This window comes from Eurosta solidaginis, chromosome 2, assembly GCF_040869045.1.
Source record: "Eurosta solidaginis isolate ZX-2024a chromosome 2, ASM4086904v1, whole genome shotgun sequence".
Taxonomy (NCBI): Eukaryota; Metazoa; Arthropoda; class Insecta; order Diptera; family Tephritidae; genus Eurosta; species Eurosta solidaginis.
Window position 1 is genome coordinate 225514597 of NC_090320.1, and position 24379 is coordinate 225538975.

General features: G+C 37.1%; 2 protein-coding genes across 6 annotated transcripts in view; one reads left to right on the top strand and one right to left on the bottom strand.

Moving 5' to 3' along the window:
- Positions 1-3318, bottom strand: part of LOC137240643 (uncharacterized) — a 43232-nt gene extending 39914 nt beyond the window's left edge. The window contains exons 1-2 of the mRNA XM_067767144.1: positions 2228-3318; positions 1816-2159 (exon numbers count right to left, since the gene is read on the bottom strand). Of these exons, the coding sequence (XP_067623245.1) occupies positions 1816-2159; positions 2228-2555 (672 nt within the window). The 5' untranslated portion in view covers positions 2556-3318. The remainder of the gene's footprint in view (positions 1-1815; positions 2160-2227) is intronic.
- Positions 3319-9973: 6655 nt separating this feature from the next.
- Positions 9974-24379, top strand: part of LOC137240644 (uncharacterized) — a 109288-nt gene continuing 94882 nt past the window's right edge. For 2 of the 5 annotated variants that reach the window (XM_067767145.1, XM_067767149.1), the window contains exon 1: positions 9974-10870. The gene's annotated coding sequence lies outside the window, so the exon portion shown is untranslated. The remainder of the gene's footprint in view (positions 10871-24379) is intronic. The other 3 variants (XM_067767146.1, XM_067767147.1, XM_067767148.1) reach the window with 3 other exon arrangements.

Genomic DNA, 24379 nt, shown 5'->3' on the forward strand with positions numbered 1-24379 from the left:
GACATACATACATAATGTATGTCCTGCTTGCAACGTGTCCCCATATGACACCAACTATCTTTTTAATTGCATGGTGGATGGAACCTACGCCTCTAACACCCCTCCCACTCTGGTCCCTCCCTTTTGAAACTGCGAGTTTCCTAAGACTCCTATTAGAAGATATTTATGACAATTTGTAAGGGGTCGCACCTTTTGGAAGAGGCGAAGCACTGCTGCAATAACAACAACTACAACCTACCTACCTACCAAGGGAAAGATTTCAGTGACACGTCAACCCCTCCTCCATCTACCTCCAAGGAGATATAGGTCGACGTTCTCTTCCAATTTGCCTCGTCTCCTTTTTGATGCTTTCTACAAATTGGCGGGTCGAAATCTACATGGCAGAATTGTACTCGGAGCTTTTACCAAAGCACTTCCCCCCAGCGGGGGCTGAGAATATACCCGCGGCAAGTATGCCTGTCGTAAGAGGTGACTAAAATACCCAAATGATTGATGTTGTTTTTGTATAAACGACTGTTATTTTTGTTGTGTTAGCCGAAATGATTCAAGGGGTTGTGTGACGCAACCTTTCAATGGGTTGCCAGGGCAATATATAGCTTCTCCAACCCAATTGTCAACCTCACCTACCCGCGGCGAATACTGTTTCTTTCTTGCTGCGGTCTGAAAGTCCAGAATTGGTATGCTTGAAGCAGATGGTAAACAATATATAACCGCTAATAAACACATTTTTGAACACAATCTTCAACTTTGGCGAAAAGGATGTATTCCGGTAAAAGCAAGTCTATTGGTTTTTGTTTTAAAGGCTCAGTAGAATACCTATTCTAGGATATCTGACTGAAAGTTTGGCATCCCAAAACTTTCGGGGTTTCTTTATCGCTACAACAACAACAACCAAACCTCTGCCAAGGGTCGATCTCGCTTATGGTAATATTTTTCTATTTCAAACTACTCTTTCTAAAGATTTTGATGTTCTCCTCTTGGCCTTGAACCCAGGACTCTCGGTGTTGTAAGCGAGCATGCGTGAATTTTAACCTTAACAAAGATTTTGCTGGCAGCAAATGGATTTTGTAACACTGCAAAGGAATCTTGAGTCGTACCTTCAAACGGAAAACTCTGATATTCTTTCCGTCTGTTAATAATCCCCTAGAGAGGACTAAACTCTAAATACATAGCATAAAACCAAGATGACCGAAAGTCACGTGACAAAGATTGTTATGGTTGTAAGCATAAACACACCTCTAAAAATTAGCGGAGTATAATGGATTTAGTCAATAATTTGTCGAATATGCCGAGAGTCGGTCTGTGGTGGATTTTGGTGTTGTGTTGTTGACTGACCGAAAGTCACGTGGATTTTGGTCCCTTCTAACAGTCTTTAGCTGTATTATTCTAGTATTACAAGCTATTGATTGGGTAAGCTTATAAATCACTCGAGGTTCGTAATATAATTGCCATTTTTTACAACTTTTACTTAATTATAAATTTTCTAAATGCTGTTGAGAGTGTAGCAAGTAAATGTGTCTTACAATGTTAAGCTATCTTCTCACATAAACTGGTTCTATTATTATTATCTTAAATACGCCATCAGAAAATAAAAAAAAAATTGTAGGACATACTACATATTTTGATATTTATGATTAAATATATTTAACATTTGGCGATTATTCAGGGAAGATACAAAGAATTATTCCAAATATATTTAGGTATTTGTATAGGTACGAGCAGTTATTTTTTTCTTTTCTGGCCAACAAAACGAAGTTTATTCTGTTAATCGCCTCGTATACATCGATATATCAAAAAAAAAAAATACTGCATTACCGTTTCTTTGCTTCTGTCACGTTTAGATGAGCTGAATGAAGGGTTTGATTTAGTTCTTTCGGATTTATTGGTTCCATCTTTTACTTTATCGCTAGTGCCGGACCTTGAATGGGATCCGTGCTCTCTATTAGAACGCTCGTTTGTTGAGTCACGATCCCGATGGCGATCACGTTCACGATCTTTTTCCCTATCACGTGCCTTTTCCTTATCTCGTTCGCGCCCTTTTTCTGTAGTGCGATCCCGGTCCTTTTCACGTTCTCGATTACGGTCGCGGTCACGATTTTTATCTTTATCTCTTTCGCGCTCACGATCCTTTTCTTTCTTTTTCCTTTTATGATTTTTATCTATTAAGTAAAGAGAAGTTTGTATGCATATGTGTGCTTCGCCCATTTTCATAATAGTATCGTCTCACCTTTATCATTGCCACTTCTAATATCAACTTCTTCGTCATTGTGCGAATTTCCAGTATGTTGTATAGCTGCTTTTGTTAAATTTGGCTGTGAAATTTTTTCATCCGTCCGTACTTCCTTCAAACCCTGCTGCCCCTCAACTTTGTCGTTCTCGATCGCATTCATAGTATCATTGTTTGTAGCATTTAGTTGTCCATTGACAGGTTGAGGCAGCTTTAGCGTTAGTGTCGTTTCTTTGTTTTCCTGCTGTAGTAGTGATGCAACTGCTTTATCATCGCCACTTCCACTTTTCACAGGTATTTTGTCAATGTTTGTATCTAAATTTTCCATTATTTTTCTATTTTTGTATTTACCCACTAGAAATGTTTGATTTTTTCACTTTCTGCTAATATTTTACTCTTTGCTAAAACAAAACGCAAGCCACAGGCAAAAAAAAAAATCGATGAATTTACCGCCACTGCTTCTCTTCTGTCCCAGCGCCGGACCCTTGTTTCAGTTGCTGCTGTTTTTGTTACTGCTCTTTGCACTGCGTAATTTGTTGTAACCAATATTGGGAGTACTGGCGTGAGGTTTTATCCACAATGTGTTAGCACGATTGCATAGTTAAAGAAAAACTCTAATCGCCCCCTCCACTTTGCAAAAACTTAACTTAAATTTGCATTTACTTGCAAGTTCTTTCAATCACCCGAGCAATAAAATTTAGCCTATATATGCAATTCTAAAATCGGCAACAACAATTGCACTACCATTTTTTCACTTCGAGAATTTTTCAGTGCACTTGCGGCGCTGATTTGCCCTATGTTCGCGCTGCTAAAACTTCTGCTTCTGCCAACTTCTGCTTTTCTACCTCTGCTGCCGCATTGAATTTGTTTTCGTTTTTGTGCGGCTGCTGATTCAGTGGCACACAATTTCACATTTAACGCTGTAAAGTACACCGCATCCACAATTTTTTTTTACCAAGCTATTCTATAACCTTTTAACTACAGAAATTTGGTATTTTACTGAATTTTATAAATTTCTTTAATAATTTTCCACACGTTTTTCCTTCACATCAACATAATTTCGTGACCACGAATTTACGAAGCGTACTAGTATGTTCGGTTCGCGAGATTGACTATGATAGATTGCAAGATTGTCATGGTGTATTGCTCTAGCGTTAAGCTGGAGACATTGGTGCTTTATCGGTAACCGTATCGGTAACCTTTTAACAGCTGATTCGACCAACCTTATGCGAATCAACGCAATCGATTATTGGTGCCGCTAAGGTCGTAACCGTATCGTAGCCAACCAATTGGGTTTTGGTTTACCGTCGTAACGATAAACAGCTGATTACGTTAGGGATACGGATACAGCGATACGACATACGGCACCAATGACTCCGGCTTTAAGTGTGAATTAAACTTCCTTAAAGCTGGAGACATTGGTGCTTTATCGGTAACCGTATCGGTAACCTTATAACAACAGCTGATTCGACCAACCTTATGCGAATCAACGCAATCGATTATTGGTGCCGCTAAGGTCGTAACCGTATCGTAGCCAACCAATTGGGTTTTGGTTTACCGTCGTAACGATAAACAGCTGATTATGTTAGCGATACGGATACAGCGATACGACATACGGCACCAATGACTTCGTCTTAACCCTAACGCCATAGTCGTAACCATACCCATATCCATAACCATCTCCAATGTGATCGATTAATGGTGCCTTAACCTAAAAGTCGTGAAAATTTCTTAAAAATGACGAAAACGCAAAAAATTAAAAACATATTCCACAAAAAATAAGTCTTAGTCATAACGTATCCAAAACAATAAATAAAATCTACAAAAAGTTATTAAATTCACCAAGTCAAATATTTTTAGGTTATGGATATAGCGAGAAACCAAAAACCAATTGGTTGACTATGGTATGGTTATGGCGGTAGCGTTATGGTGTGGCACCATTAATCGATTACATTCATTTCCCTAAGGAAGGTTCCATCAGATGTTTTATCTGGTTATGGCTTTATGGTTATAAGTCACCATTAATTTGCCCTTTAGGCGTATGCCAGATGCATGGTTCAACTCATGGTTCAATTATGTACAGGTTGGCTCATCTCATCAGCTGATTTTAATTATGTCATTGCATGGTCGAAGGGATTGTCAAAAGGAGATGGCAAACTCGAAATGAAACCAACACATTGGCAACATTTTTCTTACACATACAAAAACTGCTAAGTTTTATGTTTCCATTCCATACCATTCGCACCAAGCCCAATACACAGCTTTTGACAATTTGAACAGACATATTTTGTTGCTTTACAGATGAGCCAATCTGTATATAGTTGAACCATGGTTCAACTATACATGGTTGGCTCACCTGTAAAGCAACAACATGTATAGTTGAACCATGGTTCAACTATATACAGGTTGGCTCATCTGTAAAGCAACAAAATATGTCTGTTCAAATTGTCAAAATCTATGTATTGGTGTTGGTGCGAATGGTATGGAATGGAAACATAAAACTTAGCAGTTTTTGTATGTGTAAGTAAAATGTTGCCAATGTGTTGGTTTCATTTTGAGTTTGCCATCTCCTTTAGACAATCCCTTCGACCATGCAATGACATAAATAAAATCAACTGATGAGATGAGCCAACCTGTATAATTGAACCAATTGAACCAATCAATTGGTTTTGGTTTCTCGCCATATTCATAACCTAAAAATATTTGAGTTGGTGAATTTAATAACATTTTGAAGATTTGGATACGTTATGAACAAGAGACTTATTTTTTGTGGAATATGTTTGTGATTTTTTGCGTTTCCTTCATTAGGGCTAATTAAAATTCCTTAACCCTAACGCCATAGTCGTAACCATCTCCAATGTGATCGATTTATGGTGCCTTAATCTAAAAATCGTGAAAATTTCATAAAAATTAAGAAAACGCAAAAAATTACAAACATATTCCACAAAAAAGTAAGTGTCTTAGTCATAACGTATCCAAAACAATGAATAAAATCTACAAAAAGTTATTAAATTCACAAACTCAAATACTTTTAGGTTATGGATATGGCGAGAAACCAAAAACCAATGGGCTGACTATTAACCATATGGCGTTAACGTTATGGTATGGCACCTTTAATCGATTACATTGACTTCCATAAGGTAGGTTCGCTCAGCTGTTTTATCTGGTTATGGTTTTATGGTATAAGTCGCCATTAATTGGCCCTTTAGTCTAAAACAGGGTACGACTGTTAATACGAGGGTTGCTATTTATATTTTAAGTCTAATAATGAAAAGCCAGTAATTTGTTATCGAAAATGGCTTTATTGTTTTTCGAAGTATCCTCCATGATAATCAATACACTTTTGCATGCGTCCAAACTAATTTTCGTAGCACTTTTTCCACTCCTATTGAGGTATTGAGGATTGAGCTTTTGTCAAATTATGCGGGATCCAACGCGAACAAATTTTTTTCACAGCTAAATGTTCATGCAATATATTATTAATGCTCGTATACTAATGCCCAGGGATGCCTCAATCTCACGATAAGTCGTATGACGATCTTGCAATATAAGTTCGCGCACAGCGTCAATGTTTTGTTGCACAACAAGCGATTTCATGACTTTCGTCCCAGAGCGAACAGCGGCCACGATGGAATTTGAAAAATTAAACCAGCAGGCAAGTTGTTCAAAGCACTCCTTTCTTGATAATCCACGTCGAAAGTCGTAAAAAATCATCGGACGGAAATTTTCGCGAGTTAATTCCATTTTTTCGCTGAAATAAAATTTTGAAGTTACTTGCCGTCTTCCAGTGAGTTTTACAGCTCCGGCTCACGCTCAATTCTCACGGGAATGCTCTGGATCATTGAGGGACTTGAGGAGCAGATGTCGTGAAATTTTCGTACACGTGAAATGTGATAGGCAGATGCCGCCGCTGTTTTTCATTTAACTCATACGGCCAAAGGCTAAGCAGCGACATCTATTTTTAAAAAAGTAGGTTTATTAAAGGCAGCGTTGCCAAACTAAAAAGAAGTAATTAACAAATTATCTGGCTCAAAAATTGAACCAGACTTCTATCTGGATTTATCTGGCTCAAATCGTTGTTGTTGCATTTACATGCAAAATTATTTATCTGGCTCAGTCTTTTGCCACCGGATGATGGCAACTGTTAACAACAAAAGTTGTGCTCAAATGTCAACATTTTCTGAAGAAGGTTATGCTTAAAAATGTCAAACTTTGAATTGAAAACGTCAGATGGCGCCGGCAAACAATTAGTGTTGCCAAGGGTCAAAATATAAATAGCAAACCTCGTACGCGTCCAAATATCGCGAGAGGTGTATAAAGACGCGCATTTATCTCGACAACAATAATCCAAAGGCGGGGAGGAAACATTTTATCTCTGTCCGGGGATATTTGCTGTTGTTTGTGGTTGTTGAGCACTGAAACAAATTTTGTATACAAAGGGATTTTGCACGCATTTAATTTTGATCCCACCCCATTGGTGGACCGTCCACGGTAATATTTTATAAGCGTGGATGAAGGCCGCCAACACAAAAAGGTGTTCTTCGCAATAATATTGTGGATCTCACCCCCTGTTTCGAAGGGACCTGGGGTCATTTTTCGGCTTTTCGTTAATATCATTTTAACGAGTTAACATTCGGTTCGACTGCTAATATGATTACAAAAATTATGGGAGAGCAGACAAACGACGTGTACTGACATCAGTATCGACAGGCTAAATATAATGAGCATTGCAGAAAATAAAATTATGTTTAAAGACACGTTTATTTGTCAACGTATTATTATTGATAATCTACAATTCTATTATTCGAATAATTCGTTCAATCATGTAATAAACTTTGGAAGTACACACATTTTGAGAAACAAAATTTAAAAGTGTTTAAGATACAAATCAAAAGCTGTTGAAGGTATAGTGTTAAAATTTGTCATTTGGGTTTGCGTCGCTAATATATATACTTTTTAATGAAAATCCATTTAATTTTTTGATTTTCCGAATTCCAAATTTGGTGTGGAGACAAACCGTTTTCAATGTTCTTCCATCTTCAGTGATATTTTTTGTTACTTTATTATTGCAAATAAAATTGACAAAACGGGTTTTGTACTTTTTTAATATGATTTGATACGTCAACTTCCGGCGCAGTACGATTTTGACCATTGTTTACTATAAGATTTACAATGATTTTGACATTAGCCTTCAAGCGGGCAAGGCTGCTTTTAAGCGGTCAAGAGTTAGAAAGCGAAATTCATGTAACACGCCATAGATTTTTACTATTTAAAGAAAGTTTTGAAATAATGCAGCCGTAGTTAAGCTTTTCCAAAAAAAAGTTCTCTCGGTTACTTACTTATTGCCCCATAGTCACTTGAACTTGTGAAGTCAGTGCATGTGCATGTAAAATTCAGAGTGAAATATTTTATAATTTATTTAGCTAAATGCAGAAAAATAATTCATTTGTGGATCTTGAAAAAATTATTACTGGTAAATAAATATTGTTCTTATGAAAATATGTGATTTTTTTACTGTGATATGTTAAATGGAAGAGTCACAGCTTCCACTTACAAAGACCCCTTCTAAGCGGTCTTGCCGTTTACAGGCAAATTTTAGCGGTTGAATTATTCAAAGAATCATGTTAGTATGGTGATTGGTGATTTTCTTGCAGAGAAATGTCAATGACGTAATCCAGTTTTGGGGCGGAACAGGTGGACTTTTGAAGTAATCAGTGCTCTAAATGATGAAGAAATTAATGATTTGATGGCTGGAGATCCAAACAAAACTCAGTCGGATGCTGAGTCTTATTGTAAATGCTTCTTTCAAGACAGTGATCAAGACTATTATCTAGAAAATGAACAAGGAAATGTTAATCTTTTATTGGAAGACATGTCTCAAAAAGGTAAAGCACAAATTGGACGATGTGTTTCCGATTTAAGACGATGGAGCTCCTCTGAGTTCCTTGCTCAACTATTGAACCAGATGTTGAATACGAGCAACGTAAGTGATCTCGATAACTCTGCCCATGCAGTGCGCACCACTCCCACTGAGGTTTTGGTGTCAGTAACTTCGCCATCTACACCAGTCATGCACCCATCGACATCAGCAGCAGGGATTGAACGAGAAATAGTAACAGCAACAGTAGTTCGTTTGTCCAAAAAACCTCCTAAACGGCTAAGATCTCTCCTACCACAGTATGACTTAGAAGGTCCAGAAGTTCAAACAAATTATCTTGATTTTACTGGCAATGCTATGGACATAGACACTAAATCCAATAATAAATATAATGCGCATATGGGTGGAGTTGACAATATGGATGGACTACTTGGACGGTACAGGATTCAACGAAAGACATCTAGTTATTCTCATCGCTTGTTTTACCATTTCATCGATATGACTGACGTTACTTCGTACTTGCTTTATCGCCGAATACACAAGAATGGCGCAGATAATGAACACGTCATGCTTCCTGATTTCAGACTCCTCGTCGCTGATGTCCTTACCAGTTTCCAGGTGGTGCCGCAAAGAAATACCGTTGGCCGTCCGCAAAAAAAAAAACGCTTCGTAGTTGCGCTCTTGGAAATGAGACATATTTGCCACCCCTAGAAATACGATTTGATCCCTTTGGACACTGGCCGGAGGTAAAGGACGTAAAAGGAAAACGAAAATGTAAATTTGTTGGCTGTAAATATGAAACACAAGTAATATGCAAAAAAATGCAATTTAAATTTTTGCTTGGTCAAAGAGAGAAACTGTTTTGTACAATTTCATACAAAAAAAATTGCCTCTTATTGATATTTTCGTATTTTTATTTAGATAGTTTTCCTCATTGTATATATCATATTATCACCAAATTTATGCCTTCATCAGGCAAGACCGCTTATAAGCGGTGTAACGGGTTTCCCACTTTTCTCGCTGAAATACCCACCAAGCGCAGAAATGGTTACGTTTCCATTTTCCTCTATGTAAAATTAGTCTAGGTGAATTTTTTCAATATGGTAGCTCGCCGTAAAAGAATTCGCCTGCTTGAGGGTTAAGTGCAAATTAAACTTCCTTAACCCTAACGCCATAGTCATAACCATACCCATATCCATAACCATCTGCAATGTCATCGATTAATGGTGTCTTAACCTAAAAATCATCAAAATTTCATAAAAATGAAGAAAACGCAAAAAATTACAAACATTCCTCAAAAAATAAGTCACTTAAGTGCCAATTAAACTTCCTTAACCCTAACGGCATAGTCGTAACTATACCCATATCCATAACCATCTCCAATGTCATCGATTAATGGTGCCTTAACCTAAAAATCATTAAAATTTCATCAAAATGAAGAAAACGCACAAAATTACAAAAATATTCCACAAAAAATAAGTCTCTTAGTCATAACGTATCCAAAACAATGAATAAAATCTACAAAATGTTATTAAATTCCCCAACTAAAATATTTTTAGTTTATGGATATGGCGAGAAACGAAAAACCATGGTTGGCTATGGTATGGTTATGGCGTTAGCGTTAGCGTTACGGTATGGCACAATTAATCGATTACATAGATTTCCATAAGATAGGTTCGATCAGTTGTTTTATCTGGTTATGGCTTTATGGTTATAAGTCACCATTAATTCACCCTTTAGTCCATTGATTTACAAAAACAAAATAAAACGTCGTTTTATTTATGCCTGTAGCTGTATCACCGTGCTGCCACTTTGTATGGTTTCGCCAGAGATTGCTCAACACCTGGTAGCGCCATAGTGGTGAAAAAGGAATATAGTGCAGTGGATGCACAGGCATTTGCGATATTTATTTATTGTATTTTAATTAAAGCAGTCGATCGAACAAATATTGAGATTAATATATTTTATATTAGAATTACTTTAATTAAATTCTATACTGGACTTAAAGTTAAACAAAGTTGGTATACAGCGCCTCAACATTTTTTACTTAATGAGTTCACCAATTGTACGTCCACCTTCTTCAAACCCCACCATTCACTTCAATCAAAGGAATAGCAGCAGAAGCAGAAGAAACCACTTTTTTATAATTTATAAATATCCAACGTCTTGAGTCGTAGTCGGTCGTGCCGCGAACGAATAGCAAAATTATAGTAAAAAAAAACACCGCATTTTATTGTATTCTATCACATCCGTTCGTTTGTGAGCAATTATATATTTTGGAAGTCATAATTTGCAGTACATTGCTAATTACTAAGCATAATAAACAACGACGAGTTGGCTTCAATGCCATCATAGTTTGTATATGGATAAGTGTCTACACTATCTTCGGTATGTTAGTTCGGTTGGGAAAACATCGGGTTCGTGTTTAACGTGTTTGGTGGACACTTGCTCCATGCAATTTCCAGCCTTAACGTGCTTTTAAAATCCTTCCTAGTGTATTGCATATGGAATTTGTGTGTGTGAAAAAGCAGAAATTAAAAGGATAAAATAATGTACCGGTAGTGAGTGTCATTGAAAACAACAGAATCACAAATGTTTCGCATTAACACACATATATAGATATAGTAGTCTTTAACTTGGCTCAACATTCGAGTAAGTACAAATTTTCAGCTGTTGCTTCGTCAGTAATAATTGTAACTGCCAAATTCTAACAAAAATGGTTGCTGCACGGAGAACTTGGGAGAATCAATCCAATTTTCTTTCAAGTAAGAATTGTAATAGTTTATTTATTTATTTTTTTATTAAGGGAAAAGAAGCGCCAATGGCTTCTTTATCAAAGTAAGAACACTATCTTACAATTATCACTAGTAAGAACACCTTCGCCTCGCTTTTTTTTTGCTTTTGTTACATACATTCGATGGGAATTATTTAGTTTCACTGAAACATATAAATAATTAACACTAGATTAATTTCTTAAGATTCGTTAATCTAAGGAATTCATTAATTTAGTATATGGTATGGCTCATTTTGTCAAATAGGTTTGCATTATAAGGAAATAATCCACCTGAGAACAATTCCTATGAAGCAATAAAACACAAACGGATCCTCAGTGATATCCACAAACAGGCGTAGGACCTCTACGCCAGGAAGTGCCCAGCGAACCCAGTTCTTAAAGAAAAATACCCAGAAATAGCAGAAGAGAAACGCACTCTCCCGAGGGAGACGCGCGTCACTCTAGCTCAACTTCAATTTTACTGTAACAGGTTAAGCTTTTCCTATCCAGAATAAACCCCGACTTATATAATGTATGTCCTGCTTGCAATGTGTCCCCATATGACACACCAAACATCTCTTCAATTGCAATGTGGAACCAATGTCGAACCAACGTCTCTTACGCCCCCCTCCACGCCTGTTGAAACTGCAAGTTTCCTTGCACTCCCGTTAGAAGATATTGATGACAATTTGTGATCGGTCGCTCCTATTGGATGTGGTGAAGCACTGCTACAACAACAACTATAGGTAAAGTCTACCGCAGCTCATTTCGATCATCATTATACCTTCTTCGATACTCGCCTTAGGCATCACCGACAGGACCATAAATCTTTCGGAGAACTTTCCTCTCAAACACTTCAATCACCATGTCGTCCTCTGTCGACACTTACCATGATTCCGAGCCATAGATCAGGGAAGCGACTTGTAGAGCGTGATTTTTGTGTTTCGAGATTTTCAATTGCCTGCTCAGGTCAAAGTAGCAGTTGTTGGAGAGATCTTGTCTGCGTTCGACTCCCAAACCTGTTATTGTTTCCCAGATTGACAAAGTCCTTCACAGTCTCAAATTTATAGTCGTCAAAAATAACGTGACTGCAAATGCGTAAGAGCGCCGATTCTTTCTTGGATGGCAGCAAATACTTCGTCTTGCGCTCATTTACCGCAAGACCCATTATTTTGCCTCTATCTTATCCGGAGAAAATAGATCTAATCACCATATGTCAGTAATTGTGCTCTTAAAAAAAGCGTGTCATCCCGGTTTAGTTCTGCTGGTAGGTTAAAGAAATCGCTCGAAACGGAGGCGCCTAGTCTGCAGCTTAGTTTGCCTTCGAATGCATCGGAGAGATCCTTCCCAATCCTTTAATCTTTAAGCCTAAATATCGCGAAAACAAAGATCAGATTCGATATCGATTCTTTTAGAATCGACTGCCATAATTGTTCCTAAAATTTTGTTGCCAAATATATTACTTGGTTCCATCCGAACCTAGACTTTCTTACTTGTTTTTTGCTGTTTATTGTCTTATTTTGTTTTGTTGATTTTTCGACATGGTGGATAAATGATGTATATTGGAACGATTTTCCGCCAACCCTTGTCTAATTTGATTTCGAGACTAACCGGTTTCGGCATTGTGCCATCATCAGTGTCGATTTTCGTTCTGTGTATAAGATAAAACCGTAGTTCGTTTACTGTTAGTTGTTTCCTCTTTTGCTTTATTTTAGATGTTTAAAGCACATTAACACATTTTAGCCATTGGTCAGTATTCAAAATATATGAATGTACTTATCTATGTATACATGTTTATACGTATTACATATGTATACATTGTAAACACGTTTTCGACCTTGTAAGTCTATTTCATTTATGATACCTTATACTCAGGCCATTCATTCGTCTTCATTGTTTATCGTTTTCTTGTAATTGTTTGATAAAACAATAAAACGCGACATCATCTTAATTCTATTATTAGTAACTTCCTTTATATTAGGTAGCTTTCTTATTTGATCACTAATTTCCGTATAAAATTTGAAACATCTTGCGATTACCGAAGAGTTCGGTCCGTGAGGACCTCACATAGACTGAAGGAATCCAAATTTGGTAATCTGATTAAATTTGCCATACAAGTTTTTCAAAAAGATCTTAGGTAAACGTAATGGGATTCAAGGGGTTAATACACGCAATACACAGTTTTTTATCTTCAGAGCCACCGAACCAAATTGTTTTTTTTTTCGCTGAAGCGATAGTTCGATGTTGAAGGTCATTTGCCGGATGCAGATCCGGTACGTTCCGGTAACAAACACCACTAAGGTACTAGTCTGACAATCTCGGGACCGATTTGGTGTGATCACATGAAACCTTCTAGGCCATAACGCCCTCCCACCCCCTGGATCCATGAGGAACTTGGGGTTGCCAGACCCTCGGCTGTTAAAGAGAGGATTCACCACTGGTTGGCGAGGTAAACCATTGAGTTGGAGAAGTTATAAATTGCGCTGGCAACCCCTTGAAAGGGTTGTGCTACACAACCCCTTGAATTCTTATTATTATTCTTCATAAGCTACAGCAACAAACGTGTGATCACCTTTCACGACCTTTAAACGTCAATATCTCTGAGTCTAATTCTTGTAGGCTTGCGCTTTTGCAGCCAACTCTTCAATGTCGGTGCTTTCTCAAATTTGGTGAGCGGGTATATTTAGGTGTCTGATTAAACATTTGTGCGGAACTGGCCGGTTCGGACCAATATCGCATATATCCCCCAATACAATTGATTTTTCAGAAAAGAAGACTTTTGTCATATCTTCCTCAATCTATCAGATTGAAGCCTCAAACTTCACCATAGGCTTTCATATATTGCTCATATTGCTGTCTACGAAAATGGATGAGATCGGTCGTATATATATAGCATATATCCCCCACAACTGATTGTTCAGATAAAAAACTTTTCGTAATTACTGCCCCACTTTAACAGCTAGAGGCTTCAAATTTCACCAAATGCTTACGTATAGGACAGTCATTGTTGTCTGAAAAAATTGTATATATCGGTGGTATATATAGTATATATTCCATACAACCGATTGTTCAGATAAGAAACATTTCGTAGTTTCTGCCCCATTTTAACAGCTAAAGGCTTCAAGTTTCACCAAAAGCTTACGTATGAAGCATATATTGTTGTCTGAAAAAATCATAGAGATCGGTTGTATACATATATAGCATATGTCCCCTACAACCGATTATTCAGATAAGAAGCTTTTGGCAATTTCTACACCATTTAAACAGCTAGAAGCTTCAAATTTCACCAAATGGTTACGTATATAGCATATATCATATATGTAATACTCTTATATTGCTACGAAAGGCTAAGTACATTCCCTAATATCAGAGTGCCGATATATTGCTGTTTAAACGTTTTTGTTTTCAATAATCGAATGTACCTAAATTTATTTATTTTTTCTTGTTACACTTATGCTGCTACAATCACAAAAATTTTATAGGCTGTCTTGTTTTTATTTCGAATTCAAAACACATTGCGAGCATTTTCTATTAGCAATATAGAAGTATTACATATATGACATATATTGTTCATGCAGACCCCAAGAATCGTGAAACTTTGTATCCTTGCACTAAGTACCTAACTATTTTTTATTAACTTTGATTGGATAACGGTTGGTTGTACAGGTATAAAGGAATCGAGATAGATATAGACTTCCATATATCAAAATCAACTGTATCGAAAAAAAAATTTGATTGAGCCATGTCCGTCCGTCCGTCCGTTAACATGACAACTTGAGTAAATATTGAGATATCATCACCAAATTTGGTACATGAGCTTATCTGGACCCAGAATATATTGGTATTGAAAATGAGCGAAATCGGATGATAACCACGCCCACTTTTTATATTTATAAAATTTTGGAAAACACAAAAACCTGATTATTTCGTAAATAATAAAAGTAAGTAATAAATATTTGAAATTTTTTTTTATATGGACGTGATAAAATCAATTTTACAAATATTATTAATCATAAATCAAAAATCGAACGAATAAAATAAGCCATATTTATTTATTTATTTATTTATTTATTTATTTATTTAAAGTCGACGCAAACACAAAGCGGTCGACTAATTATTGTAATAGACAGATATATATGTAAAATACAGAGCCATTCTTAAAATTAAAAAATTCAAAAAAGGTACATAGAAAATTTGTATGTTATAAACATTTGACATCGCATTGTATAAGAAAAAATAAAATTAAAATATCAGGCTAAACATAAGAGTATAGCAGTATGTAAAGCAGCAAACGAACATTCAAAGCCAATGAAGTTATACAAATCATTGTACCGCGAACACCAATGGCGCAGGGGACTGTTTCTAGCAAAATTTTGCCGGCATAGAGGTAAATGAAAAGGCACAAAATGCCTGGACGCCCTAGCGGGAACCGCAAAATTTAGTTGACTGTGATTAGGTCAGGGGAGTCAATCACACCAATGATGAGCTTGTGAATGAACATAACGCCAAGTAATACTCTACGATTTTCTAGAGATGGCAAATTAATTAGAAGAAGTCTATTCCTGTATGGTGGAAGATGAGTACTTGATTCCCAGTTGAGACCTCGTAATGCAAAAATTAAAAACCGTCTCTGGACCGACTCAATCCGATCAACATGGATTTGATAGATCGGAGACCAGACACATGAACAGTACTCGAGAATAGGACGCACCAGCGAGGTATAAAGGATCTTTGTGAAATAAGGGTCATCAAACTCTTTAGCCCAACGTTTGATAAAACCTAATACACCAGTTGCTTTGTTTATAGCGGTTGAAATATGTGTGGTAAAACTTAATTTCGGATCAAAAATAACTCCTAGATCAGTAACAATAGATATCCGCTCCAAGGGGTCGCCGTTAAGTGTATAAGATGATAGGACCGGCTTCACACGGTGAAAAGTCATTTGCTTACATTTAGAGTAATTCAAAAAAAGTAAATTTGCAGTACACCAGCTTTGAAATGAGTCCAGATCGGCCTGAAGCTGATTAAAACAGAACAAGTTCGAAGGCAGATAAGTGTAACAAAGTTTTACATCATCTGCATACATAAAAACTCTAGAATGTAATATAACCTTTGGTAAGTCGTTAATGAACAGGTTAAAGAGTAATGGACCCAAATGGCTACCCTGGGGCACGCCAGAAGTTACATCAAACGACTTTGAAAGATTGTTGTTAAAGAAAACTCGCTGAGTCCTATTTTCAAGATAACTTGAAATCCAACTTAAATAAAGGCGCTGGAAAACCCAGAAGATCAAGTTTGGTAACTAAGAGCTCGTGATTAACAGAGTCAAATGCTTTACTAAAGTCGGTGTAAATTACATCTGTTTGTTTGCAAACTAAAAAACCATTCATAACAAAAGACGTAAATTCAAGCAAGTTGGTAGTAGTTGATCTCCGAAGGACAAAACCATGTTGACAAGGTGATATTAAAGAGCTACACAAGTATTGAAGCTGGTATGTAATTATCTGCTCAAAAGTTTTAGGGATAGCTGAGAGCTTAGCTATGCCTCTGTAGTTCTCAATATTAGACCTACTACCTTTTTTATGCAAACGATTGTTTCCAAATAGATGGGAATGATGCGGATTCCAGAGACAGTTTAAATAATTTAAAGATAGGCTCTGATAAGCTGACAGCACAGTACTTAAGTACACAACTAGGAACACCATCCGGACCCGGCGAAGATATCGGTTTCAATGCAAGAAGTTTATTAAGAACAGTATCTTTATCAATAAATGGGTTTAAAATATTATTAGAACTTTCCAAGCAATACGGGTAAAGATTAGACTGGACACATTGGGATGAATAGGTTGATTTAAAGAATTCAGCAAATAAATCAGCGATTTCGTGATCAGAATTTGCGTTTTTGCACCCATAAATAAAAGTAGATGGGAAACCAGAAATTTTCCTTTTGGAATTAACAAATCTGTAGAAACGTTTCGGACTATTAGTAAATTGGAATTTGCAACATGATAAGTAACCTTTATAACACTGCTGGTTAAGACGATGAAAATTGGAGCGCGCCACTAAATATTTAGATAAATCAATAGCTTTACCAGATCTTTTGAAACGCTTATAGAGTCTAGATTTAATATTATCAAGTCTTAATAGTTGCTTTGAGAACCAAGGTGGTTTACCCGTGGTGGTACTGGAATAACGAAGGGGGACACAGCTTTCAAACAAAGCATCAAGAGAACTATAAAACAAGGAAGTCGCTGTTTCAACGTCTGTACACGCATAAAGACTCGACCAGTCATGGGCAGAGATCAAATTATTGAGCTCACTAAAATTCGTCTTTGAAAAACATCTCGACCGGGGTCGGGAATTGGGCTTAGAAACATCGAGCATCACAGGTTGAACAACATCCAGTACTATCTCAAGCGTAGGATGAAGAGGGTCTTCAGGAAGGGATAATGGGGGAGTTCGGGTTAGAGTAATACCCGCAGAGTCATCTGTAAAAACTAAGTCTAAGATTTTCCTTTTGGAATTTAAAACATTATTAATTTGGAGAAGAGATGTATCTAGCAGGCTGTTTAAAAACTCGTGCTGAGTAGTGGGATTCATGAAATTTGAGTCGATGGTATTGATCCAATTTACTGATGATAAATTGAAATCACCAAGAACTACTAGGCGGTCTTTGTCTCGCAATTGCGAGTACAAACTGCAAATAACAGTGCTATGACATGTATAAACGTGTATATCCGATCGTGGCGGTATATACGAGCAGCAGATAAACAAACTAAAATTGTGCAAGGCAAGCTTTACTGCTATAAATTCAATGTCATTTGTGGTGTCCAATAGCAGCAACTCAGATGGAAGCGTCGAGTCAACAGCAATAAGGACACCACCTGCTCTAGATTCACGATCACGCCGATAAACTACATATTTACGTGAAAAGAGTACAGAGTTAAAATTGTCAGCTTTTAACCAGGTTTCAGTAAAAGCTATAACTTGAGAAGTAAAAATAAAACTATTCAGATAAAAGGTACTTAATTTCGATCTTAGGCCACGAACATTTTGGTACGTGATGGTTATTTTTTCACTGTTTCCGCAGGGATTTTTGAGTTTTTTGAAGCTCCTGCGGCGTTAGGTTTTTTTGTAAACAAATGCACAACTGAATGTTCCGGCCAGAATGTATGTTCAAGAACTCTATCAAAATAAGCGTCTGGCACTGATATTTTAAATGATGAAATATCCCTATCATATCTAAAATTAAATTTATAAACGCCTATTTTAATAGGTTGTGAAAGGTCTAGCTTATCTTCTATATACTTAATAATATCATTTTCCATAAGCGAAGAATGAAGACGAGATACAAAAATTGTCCTGCGAGGCGGCACGGCAGTCACCTGCCTCGGTTGCGCATTGTCAACATTTGGCAAACGCACAGCGGCGGAGGTAGAATCACCACCAGTGTAGGTGGAGCTGGAAGCAGCATTGTCATTATTAATGGTTGTTATATCATTAACAGCAGTAATTTGAACTTGAGCCAAGGGTGTAGGTTTAGCATTCGTGTTTACCTTATCAGCGGCTATGTGTTCAGCAGCAGCGTGGGCATGTGCAGTTTTTGCAGTTTTATTGGTAACGTCTTTAGCATTAAGGTTAACAGAAATGTTATTAGCAGTCGAAGGCTTAACATTGGTATTTACAGCATAAGAGGTACTTAAGGTGTCGACGGCATCATTATTAGTCTGTGGGACGACAGTATGTACTTTATCGGCGGCGGTGAAATTGTTTGAATTAGCGGCGCCAGAATTTTCAACAGTAGACAGCCTGGCGTCACTGCAGACAGCGGACGGTGACAAAACAATTGACGAAAACGAAGGTGGGATAGGCACAGAGAGGGGTGTAGGTGTGAGCATAGCCGATGCATTATCAGCTATATGTAGCTGTGAACCTTCTAGAGGAGTGTTTAGAGGGGGACCCGTACACTGCGAATGCGAGCCAGAAGGCACCGGCGAGAAAGTGCATAGATCCATTGCATATGTAACCATGCTATCACGATTGTTCTTATTGTTTTTATTCTTATTTTTAGCACTGCGCTTATTTGAACTTGCTTTTTCCTTCGCTTTGTCTTTGTTGCTGCTTTTTTCATCCTCCATGTTAACAGCTTGGTTACAACAAATTAAGTTTTTTATATATATATTATATTATATCTTTGCAAAAAAAAAGAGATTTATATCAATGGTATTTCATTTCCCAAGTGGATTTATAACAATAAATAGGAAAAACTTAAAATTTTAAAAAATGTGCGTGCCACCGCCCCTTTTATGACTAATCAATTTTCTATGTTTCCGGAGCCAGAACACGAAGAAAAATTAACGGATCGTAATAAAATTGGGTACACAAATTTTCCTTACAGCAGAAACTATTTTTAGTAAAAATGGACGGGATCGGTTAAAGACCACGCCCACTTTTATATAAAACAAGTTTAAAAGGGTCGTAGACTAGAATAATAAGCTATAACTCAGCAAAAAATAGTTTTGAACCAATGATATGTCACTTATCAAGTTTTATTGTAAGAGCAAATGGGGAGACATCTTTCTTTTAAACAGGCGGTGTCACGTGTTATGTAGAAAAGTAATTTATCTGAAATGAAGTGTACAATTGAAGCTCACGCTGAGTATATAATGTTCGGTTACACCCGAACTTAGCCTTCTTCCTTGTTAATTTAATATTTAACCAATAAGTCGCGAACTAGCCATAAATAGTGCTTTTTAGATCCATAACTTATTATAATAGTTTAACATTTGCATAGTTATCACTTAATTGAAAATCGTTTTCAGTCACTGATCGTAACACGTAATACGAGCCCTGTTTAATATATATTACATATCTAATACAGCCCATTATGTGGATATTACGAATGGGATAAGATTATTGTTCAGCTCCATTCATGAAAGGTATGAAGTCTTCGGCACAGCCGAAGACAGTGCCATCGTTACCAGTTTTTTATGTATTTGTTCACACATTTACATACATATGTATGTTATAGTCATAAGTCTCCGTAAATAAGTTGTGAACATCACCGATTTATGACCACTTAGGCTATGATAAAATTAGTTTTACAGCTTCCTATTAAAATTTCGTGCAAAATGTTTGCAAATGTTGGTTGAAACTGAAATAAATAATTAAATATTGAACTAGGGTAAATAAAGTTCAAACGAATCCATACTCACTAACCACACCACATCATTTTCATTTAAATCCTTTTCCCCCTGGTCCTTCCAGCGAAGTGGAGCCTGCCCTTAGTTGTTGTTGTTGTAGCGATAAGGACACTCCTCGTAGGCCTTAGGGAGTGTTATCGGATGTTGATGGTTCTTTGCCGGATGCAGGTCCGGTACGTTCCGGTACCAAGCCCGAACATCTCGGCAACGATTTATTATGACCACATGCGAACTTCTTGGCCATACCGCTCTCCCACCCCCTAGATCCATGAGGGGTCACCAGAGCCTCGGCTGTTAATGAAACAGGATTCGCCACGGATAGGTGAGGTTGACAATAGGGTTTGGAGAAGCTATATATTGCGCTAGCAACCTGAAAGGGTTGCGCTACACAACCCCTTGAATCTGGTATTTTAGTCCCCTCTTACGACAATCATAACTACCGCGGGTATATTATGACTCGCTGGGGGTTTGTCACAGTGATCACTAGACTTATTGCCTTGCTTAGAAGCCAAATCGTTACTTCCGTCATGGTGAAAACTAGTCATGTAAAAACATGGTTTTCGGACTATAACATACACAATCATACTACACAATTCGTATTGAACGTAATCGTTGCGTTCACTATTTTTTGGTATATTTACAACCAATTGGACATTTAGCGATTATGACTTTAAGCTGGAGACATTGGTGCTTTATCGGTAACCGTATCGGTAACCTTTTAACAGCTGATTCGACCAACCTTATGAGAATCAATGCAATCGATTATTGGTGCCGCTAAGGTCGTAACCGTATCGTAGCCAACCAATTGGGGTTTGGTTTACCATCGTAACGATAAACAGCTGATTACGTTAGGGATACGGATACAGCGATACGACATACGGCACCAATGACTCCGGCTTTAAAATATGTTCCAAGATAGTTTTGGTCCGAAACGCGCAGTTCATTCAAAATAAATCGAGATTTGCATCGTATTGTTGCGAATCTTAACAATTCTTGCATTCTATTACCGTTCCATGGTTCAATTATGTACAGGTTGGCTCATCTCATCAGCTGATTTTATTTATGTCATTGCATGGTCGAAAGGATTGTCAAAAGGAGATGGCAAACTCAAAATGAAACCAACACATTGGCAACATTTTACTTACACATACAAAAACTGCTAAGTTTTATGTTTCTATTCCATACCATTCGCACCAACCCCAATACACAGATTTTGACAATTTGAACAGACATATTTTGTTGCTTAACAGATGAGCCAACCTGTATATAGTTGAACCATGTACCGTTCGAATCACTGAACTGTCAATTAAATAAACTCAAATCCCCAATTAAACAAAATGTTCTTTATTTACAGCACTACTATGGTAGTAGAACTTCATAATTGAAATTATTCCCGTACTTCACTCACAATGTTTGAAAATCAAACTGATTCATTTTTCCTTTTTCATCTGGTTTAGAGAGACAAACGACGTGGTAAAGAGAGAGCTTTAAAGATGTTCAAGTAGTTGAATGTTACGGCTGAATTCTGTAATTCAGTCTCATCTCAAGTCTCTAAATTTGAGATTTTCCTTTAGAGACAATTTTTGTGACTTGAGATGATTTCGGTATTCAGTAAACGAAAGTCACAAAAACAATTCACCATATCAACGAAATTCACCAAAATTACAATTTACTCATACATTGAACAAATAATATAGCATTGCATTTTGTCAACGCAATCTTGAGTGGTGTTTTGGCTGAGCTCGCTAAGACGCCGTTCACAAATTTTATAGAAAAACCCAAAGTGTGTATGTTCGAATCTCAGCGGCGCCACATAGAGTTCGATGTTTTTTTAAGTATTTTCTGTTTTTTAATTTTTTCTATGCTTATTTTAATTTGAGGAATAAAAAAAAATATATTTAAAGCGTTTTTCGCAAATAATTTTCATACTTTTTCTGAAATTTTCACGTTTGTGATCTGCCCCGGCCCAGCTCACAAATTAGTGATTGCTTTTGTGAGGCTGGAGACGCGAGACAGCTTACAGAATGGCAAATTGTCTCAAAAGTGATTTTCACCCCAAATAGTCTCTAATAGTGACTAGAGACGGCTTACTGAACTCAGCTATTAATTGGACCCGTCTGACAGACTAAAGGCTCCATTACTGATACTTAGCATAGACTTGACTTGACTTGGCGTAAACTTGGCAACTTAGCCACGATTATACTCCACTTAGCGCATACAATCTGGCATCATAATCAGGTTTGAAATTTACTTTTAAATAAATGTCAATTTGTATGACAAAATGTCAAAATGACATGGAAACAAACAAATGGCATCTCAAAATGTAAATGTCACTTAGAACTTACATAGAAAATCAAAATTCAACAGACTTCTAAGTCAAGCTAAGTGTTGCCAAGTTTTGAGTAATCAGTAACATGCACTGTTCATTTAACAGAACTGTAAGTGACAGTTCTCAAGTCAAGTCAAGTCTATGCTAAGTATCAGTAATGGAGCCTTAAGCCAAGATAGAGCGAAGTTCACTGAAGAGGGAAAGAAGCAATGTATTTGGTTGTGCAGCATTTATTTACTACCGGCATACTGATATGCCGGATTTGCTAATATCCACCACAGTATAACCCATTTAACCCGCCAGCACATCGCACATACTGTGGGATAGTAATGTTAACCTTTGCGTTCACAAAAACACATACACACTTCATGTATTTTATTTTGTAGCTCTATGGTTTTTATGTCAAAATCGTACTGCGTCAGAAGTTAAAATGTCAAATCAGATAAAAGAAGTACTAATCAGCTGATCTCTGGCCATCGCCTATATTGCTCCACCAGTCGTGTAATGGGACATTCTCCACTAACTGTGCGAACATGCAGGGTACAAGCTTTTAAATCATATAATCATATTGTTCAAGGTACGACGATTATCCAACGTAGGGAACCCGAATATGCTAAAGTGATCATCTGAAATGTGATCCAACTCTTGCCACATGTTAGCTACCTTATCTCTCATAATTGTTCCACAAATACCTCACACCATATTGTAACGAATTTTGGGAAATTTCGCTTATTTGAAACCTTCTGCTAAAGTTCGAATCGCTAAACTGTTGAATAAATCACTCCATTATTCATTATTGCAAACTGGTCTTTATTTAGATTACTTTGGGAGTAGAACAATTAATAGCGTGTTTAAATCAACCTGATATTAGTCATTCCTCAGCTTGCGCTGCTTTTATATTCTCTGTTGCCTCATCTGCATACTTCTCCAAAGATCTAGACGTTTCACCTTCTAGAATTGTTGTATCTTCTGCTTGGTAATTTTAGTTATTTGCGTGTGTATGTGTGAGTAGGAGCTTCGGCTGATGACTACATTTATGTGTGTATGTGTGAGATATCTCTTCACTTCGAGCTGGTGGTTATGTGTGTGCATGTACTTCTCGTCGCCTTCCATGTATGTGTGTAAATGATGATTAGATTTATGTGTTCATGTTTACAAGAGTGACGCTTGGTTAATGTTTTTTTTTGTTGTGCCTTTATTTACTAACAGATTAGTGATGCTAAAATTCGCAACAATATTTCCATTACAAAGTGCAGTTCTTATTGATACACATATTGTTGATAAGTAATATTGCAAACTTTGATTAAAAACTTGCAAAACTCTGACGTATGTAAATATGTATGTATGAAGATGGATAAATAAGCAAAATACCATAAGATCAGATAATATTGCTGTATACTAAATACCAAAGAAGAAAATATTTTGCGCAATGGTAGGACCGATGAAACGTCACAATGCTCATGGAAAGAAGATCTGATCAAGTAAATTTACTTAGTGTGTGTAATTGCATTTTCAAGAAATATGATTGGTGCAATATGCGCCGGAGTGGAGCGCAGTGGATCATGTTAGTAATAGTAGCTCTATGGCTCTAAACTGAAGAACAGAGTCGGCAGCGGAATATTCTGAGAAAAGCTCAATATAAGCGAGAGCTTACGCTTACCCGACCACTGCAGTGTTTTTCAGGATGAACTTATAGCTATCTGGGAAGCAGCCCTCTATCTTGCTTACCTGCAGGTGACCAATTCTATTTCAATTTTCTCGGACAGCCAAGCTGCCATAAAATCCCTGCAATGCAGTAACACCTCGTCACTAGTGGCGTTGAAGTGCAGAGAAACCCTCAACAAGCTAGCTGATAAATGCAATCTGAGCATTATATGGGTTCCTGGCCACTGTAACATCTCAGGAAACTGCGCTGCGGATGAGCTAGCTAGGGAAGCCCTCCGCTGGTTGGGCCAGCCCTCTTCTAAAC